At 33.3% G+C, this 6,206-nt stretch overlaps 1 protein-coding gene across 1 annotated transcript; it reads right to left on the reverse strand.

The window, feature by feature from the left end:
* Positions 1 to 193: 193 nt before the first annotated feature.
* LOC111367008 lies at positions 194 to 1,754 on the reverse strand. Its single transcript, XM_022987687.1, has 4 exons — positions 1,616 to 1,754; positions 1,236 to 1,510; positions 875 to 1,141; positions 194 to 541 (listed from the first exon to the last, which is right to left on the reverse strand). The coding sequence occupies exons 1-4, from the start codon at positions 1,752 to 1,754 to the stop codon at positions 194 to 196; spliced, it is 1,029 nt and encodes a 342-aa protein (XP_022843455.1).
* Positions 1,755 to 6,206: the final 4,452 nt, after the last annotated feature.

Below are 6,206 nucleotides of genomic sequence, written 5' to 3' on the forward strand. Positions count from 1 at the left end.
TGAAAAAACAATGGATTGCATATGACGTCAATCTTGTATTACAAATGAATGTTTTAAAAACACAATGGTCACATATATTCAGCGCTATTGGAATGTATTGCATTGACTAATATTAGCTCAATGAGACAAGACAGGATCATCTCCTACGATTGTGACCATGTCCTCCACAACGCTCACATTTCACTGTTGATTTTCATTTTCTGGATGATCTCTTCCTCTTCTCATTTGGCCTTCCACAACTCCATTTCTGGTTAGAAGCTAAGATAATTTCATGTAACACTTCTTTAGGCAATGTCCATTCGCTTGGATTTCCAACAGGATATATAGAATCTTCGTAAGCTTTCAAGTATGCATCACGTGTGTAATAATAAGAACAAAAAGTACATGAATCCCTTTTTGTAGTTGCAATTACAGTCAATGCGTGTGAATATGGTAACAAATCAACTTGTAGCATCCTGCATGTGCATGTCTGTTTCTCAATATTAACAACAAAAGTTGTCTTATCATTGCTAACAGAAAACAGACTAGTTGGAAGGAAAAACTTGGGAGAATATAATCAAATGGACAAATTACATCAGTTGAAAGAAGTATTTACCCAGCAGTCACAGTCTTCAGGAGTATGTCACAAATTATATATCTGAGCAAGTCACAATTAGACAATTTAATGTCACAGAATTATATGGAAATGTCATATGTAGTTGCACAGTTTAATGTCAAAGGATTGTATAGAAATGTCACATGCATTAAGTTGAGGTCACATATATAAAAGGCGCATAAGCACACAAATATATGTTATCACAGATGTGAATTTCAAGTTACATTAGTTCATGTAGCTGTTGTATGAGTAGTTGTTATCGTCAAAATTAAAACTTACCCTCAAGTTCTTTAAATCTATACTCATTTTTCTGATCTCGTTCTCGTATTTGCTTGTCAACTTTGTGAAAGTCCCATGCGCGTTGTCTCTGTGTTTACAAAACCAGTTTTGTGTAGTTTGTCGTAATGACTTCAGTGGGGATACGATTGGATAATTTTTTGCTGTCTTTGTGAATGTATTGACTAATTCCACGATGTTCGATGTCATTGTTGAATATCTATTTTCTGGCATATGGATTCGTGACCACTTTTCAGGTCCAACCTCAGCCTGCAAACATGTATTGTATTGAGTAATATCATATAACTACAATATGAAACCATTCCAATGTTTTGTGAAAAATTATATTGAAGTATTGCAATACCAGGTAAGCGCTAATCTTCTGATTTATTGTGTCTAGTTGCCGCATATGATATTCAAACTCTTCCAATGTGCAAGCTCTGACAGCTGAATTGAAAGCTTGTGTAATGTTTTGGCCAGATTTCCCAAAATGTGACTTCAAGTTCTGCAGCAAATGGTACGAACATATGCCATGATAGGTTCTCGGATACATATATTCTATTGCATTTTTTATACTATTATACCGATCCAATACAAAAAATAGCCCTTCTCTGTTCTCGTACGCCTTTTTCAGGTTTTCTAAAAATCATCTCCAAGATTTGTCATTCTCATTATTTCCAATCCCAAATCCAATGACGAATACAATGTTACTTGCATCTTGCGTACACGCTGTGAAAAGTGTACCTTCGTAGTGACCATTCAAGTACGTACCGTCCACTACAATTATAGGCCTACAATGTTTCCAGTCGCGTATTGATGCACCAAGTGCCATAAAGCAATATTTGAAGCGATTGTGACTGTCAACCTCCAAGTTTGTGACCATCTCAGGATTCTTTTGTTGAAGCATGTAGAAAAACCTTGGTATGTTACCGAATTAATCGGTCGGATCACCTATTATCATCTTCAGGGTTTGCTCACGAGATCTTCATGCTTTCGAATAATTTAAATAAACCCCATAAGTATGCATCATATCACTGCATATATCCTTTGATGTGTATATGGTAGAGACAACGTATACTTGTATTTGATGTTAGAGGACACAACTGTAGCTGATAGTTGCCCGTGTGACCCCAACACTACATTTGATGCACATGTGTGACTACCAATCTTCCGAATCTTAAACAGTTCTGTTTTACCCCATTTGGATGCTCTGCATATCCAACTACATCCCTCTTGTGAGCAACTCAAACATATTATGTATGGCATAAACTGACAGGCTTAACTTTAAAATATCTTTATCAAAGAAGACCCTTCATTCTTTGACATCTCTACCATCTGTAACATAAACAACTGTGATTTTGTTGTCATAAATGTGACCTACATTTTCAATTGCTGCTTCGCAGATGTCTGACGTCATATCCTACAACGTACATAACTCACCAACAACATGTGGATTAACTGGCAATGTGATAGACGGTTTATCTACTTCTGTCTCCGCATCATCAATGATTAATGGGTATTTAGTAGGTTCACGCTCGATAACCTTGAGCATGACGTAAGAGAGCACATTACTGTCATTTCTGATTCTAATTGAAGGCAAATCTTCATTCAGTGTGTACTTCAATGAGACTGCTACCTTTGTAGGATCCAAATTGAACTCCTTTATTACTGTATCCACAAGGTTTACATATCTGCAATTTCGATTTACCAACGCCAAAGAAGTTTGAGATGCATACAATAGGCACACGTGCGAGTACACCATTTTTGCAAATTAAATTTACATTTATTAGTGGTCTAGTGATGAAAGTGTAACGATTGACAGAGTTTGTGTATGAACTCCTAAAATAATAGGCATGCACGTTTTCCATAAAGTTGAATGCATGGTAGAAACATAAATCACAGTTTAGGAATTACAATTCACATACACAAGGTATGCGCATTAGTCACATATACAGCGTGCACTTAATTTTACGAGTGTTTTCATTCATGTCACATTTTTTGAAGTACGTCATGTAAGAATGAATATGACTGAATATCACATGGGTCACAGATCATGTAACACAATTGTCTTACTCAGATTATGCACAGTAGTTCTATATACTGAGTGACTCAGGTCACATTCTTCAAAAAGTCAATCACGGAGAATATGAATTTCAATATTGTTGAGACACACTTTAATTTATTCATCACATGTCTCATATGTGGCCTTCATATTACATTACATACAATACGCGCATTGGTCACATAATCAGATATCAGATCAATTGTCGAAGCACGTACCTGTACTCTATTTTCAGTGATGATCAAGACTTCTGTGACTAATGTTAGATTTCTTCTGCTGCAAATATGATTGTATTAATAAATTGATAATCGTAGTTTGAAATTCAATGATTATTCTTGTCTCTCGCGATTGTATTTGATTAACCGAACACAAAGTTGGAGTATGTGACTCGACGTTTCAATCGCGGGTGAGATTGTGAAATTTATCATCGAAGTCAGTGATAACTGTTACTTGCGTCGTTATCGTCGACAGTCGGAATAGGATTTCACAGTGAGAACGCAGAATGCCAACTGAATTTTTCAATTTTGGGATGTCGATTTTGTACTGAAATGAGTTATGATATAGAAGGGAACTAGGCGTAATTTTAGGAAACGGCTATATATATATATATATATATATATAGACACACACACACACCTGACTTTTGAATCTTCAAACTATGCACCTGATATATGCTTCGGTGCATACTTAGTGTCTGAACTATGATTTTTTCCCGTATAATTATCGTTTACAAACTTTGAAAGGAAAGAATGGTGGCCCATTATGGCCCATATACATACACGAATTCATACCCATATATATCCACATTCTCTTTCTATATTTGCCCGGTTTAAGAGTTGATTAGCAGATAGATTTTGGAGCTTTTTGATATCAACGAACAGATCGTTTCAATGGCTTTTCACATGGCAGTTCTATTACATGGAGGGGAACGGGAGGAGCTCGACCTTTCGAATTATGGACCTCATGGATTGAGTCGAGCCATTCACGAGTTGCTTGTGTTTTTTTTTTTAAGAAATTAATAAAACAAGCCCAGGAACGAATTGACCCACAAGTCGAAAACAAGACTCGTGAAAAAAGAGTTTTCAAGTTGGTTCATGACTCGTCTCTAAACGAGGTCCCGAGTTAGAGTGAAATTCTATTCCATTTCACTAAAATTATTTATGTTTTTTTATCAAATCCAAGAAAATGTCAGGAAAAAAATAACTACTGTGTAGCACGAATAAAAAATATTGAGGAAATTACAAAAAAAAATGTTTATTTTGACCTAGTCATTTGTAAAAATGTCCAAAATTTTTCAATGTCCATTTTTGCAATTTTTTGGACGAGAATACTCTAAGTAGCTTCCATGAAAATTTACATTAAAATAATATTCTTGACATTTCAAATATCGTTCTCGATATTTGAATCCATTTATATTTCAAAAGTACACGTCAAATCACAATATTAAATATTTTCGACATTTCAAACTTTATTCTCGACACATTAAATATCTAGAACGACATTTCATTCCGAACATGACATTTCTCTATACTTTAAATATTGTTCTCAATATTTCTGTGTCTAGCATTAATTGTGATTTGACATGTGCAATATGAAATTATTTATTCTTTCATTAAGGGTAAAATAGAGAATTTGGTATCAAAAAGTGGATATTTTTAAATTCACATATATAAAATTGGACATTTTTACAAATGTCCCTAAAATATTTAATGTAAAAGAAATGTTTTAAAAAATTGTTATTTATGTTTCAATTAATAGCTCCCGTTCCATTATTTGAATTTATAATGGATAGAATAGTATTTTTTTTAAGATTGTGTGGTTGAAAAATTTTCGATTTGAGTGTAATATTATTTTATTGAAAATTGTGTGGTTGAAAGTAGGAGAGAGAAAAAATTAAATTAAATTAAATTGAGGGGTTTTAAATGACTAAAACTGATATTAATAACGAAAAACTTAAAAGAAGAAAACAAAAAATAAAAAGTCGTCTTCCCCAACCCACGCCACCACGGGGAGATTTTTATAAATGGCCTACTACTATTCATTTTTGGTAAAATGTCTATAATACCCTTATTGAAAGGATTTGTCATATTTACACAAGATATCCTTAATTTATTGGGATAGTTTTAAATTCTTCTATTTCTCTCATTTCGAGTTTTAATATATAATTCCATCCTTTGATCTAATAAATTAGAATAATTTGTAATATAATTGTCATGTAATTTACTAAGATTATCATATTCCTTAGATGAAATATCAATAATCTCTAGTTGAGCAAAAATATTTCTTATTTTTTCCAATAGTTTTTCTAGCAGATTATCTAATCCTTTAATTGTATAACCTGGCATTATTCAGATAATTCCTTACAAGCTTTATGAATAACATGTTATATAAAGTTTTTGCAAACATGAAAAGTAATAATCCCTACGATTCTTTCAAGATATTAGAAGAATTCTTTCTAAATTTAACAAAGACAATAATTTTACCTTACTTTTGTTCTTGAATCTGTATTCTTAGAACCGAGTGACCTTCAGGCTCTGAATCTGCAAACTGCTCCCTCAAACGGCCTCTTGCCTCAATGGGAATTTTGCTATTTCAGCTTCTTGCCCTCACTGTATCTTTTCTTAGAATTAAGAGTAAGAATCTTAAGTAAAGAAAATTCTTTCTTTGTTAAAGTAAGAAAGAAATTATCTTCTTCAATCTATCAAGAATCTATGAGATAGGAAATTTAGAAACTCATATCTTTTTGATATCAAAAAATTGAAATTTTATTTCTATAATGATTTATACAAGATTTCTATTGTATACAAGGGGTTTCCAGAAGAACTGGTTTTTGAAAAAAGTTTAAGGAAAGAGAATGGTTTCTAACTCGAGATGCCATTCTTTCCCCAAATACCTCTATTTATACATGACTCAAACTCACTATTATTGATCTATTACATCATTACATACATCAGAATTTTGAAAAAGGCTCACATGCCTCTCTATTCTTTTCCTCCTGGGGTCTACATCTTCACATGCATTTTTTACTTTTTTATCAAAGTGGCATCTTTTCTTCTATTATTGCCTTATCATCTTTGGCTTCATATGCAATTGGCTAGATGCTCTTCTATTATTGTTTTTCCCTCTTTGTCTTCATACGCAGCTGGCCAGATGCTTTGGTAGTGGTAGGTTATTTTCCATCCATCAATCTCTCAATTTTGTCTACACGTGGGGCACTCCCTTAATCTGCATGATTCTTGAATTGTTGTTGGACTTCCATTAATTTGATGAGTA

The sequence above is a fragment of the Olea europaea genome, chromosome 18 (genome assembly GCF_002742605.1).
Source record: "Olea europaea var. sylvestris chromosome 18, O_europaea_v1, whole genome shotgun sequence".
In the NCBI taxonomy this organism is placed as follows: Eukaryota; Viridiplantae; Streptophyta; class Magnoliopsida; order Lamiales; family Oleaceae; genus Olea; species Olea europaea.

Coding starts and splice junctions, on each gene's coding strand:
- LOC111367008 (XM_022987687.1), bottom strand. CDS start 1,754: ATGGTCACAAACTTGGAGGTTGACAGTCACAATCGCTTCAAATATTGC. Junction 1,511..1,615: donor CTTGAATGGTCACTACGAAG/GTACACTTTTCA, acceptor GATGATTTTTAG/AAAACCTGAAAAAGGCGTAC. Junction 542..874: donor TAGATTTAAAGAACTTGAGG/GTAAGTTTTAAT, acceptor TATTCTCCCAAG/TTTTTCCTTCCAACTAGTCT.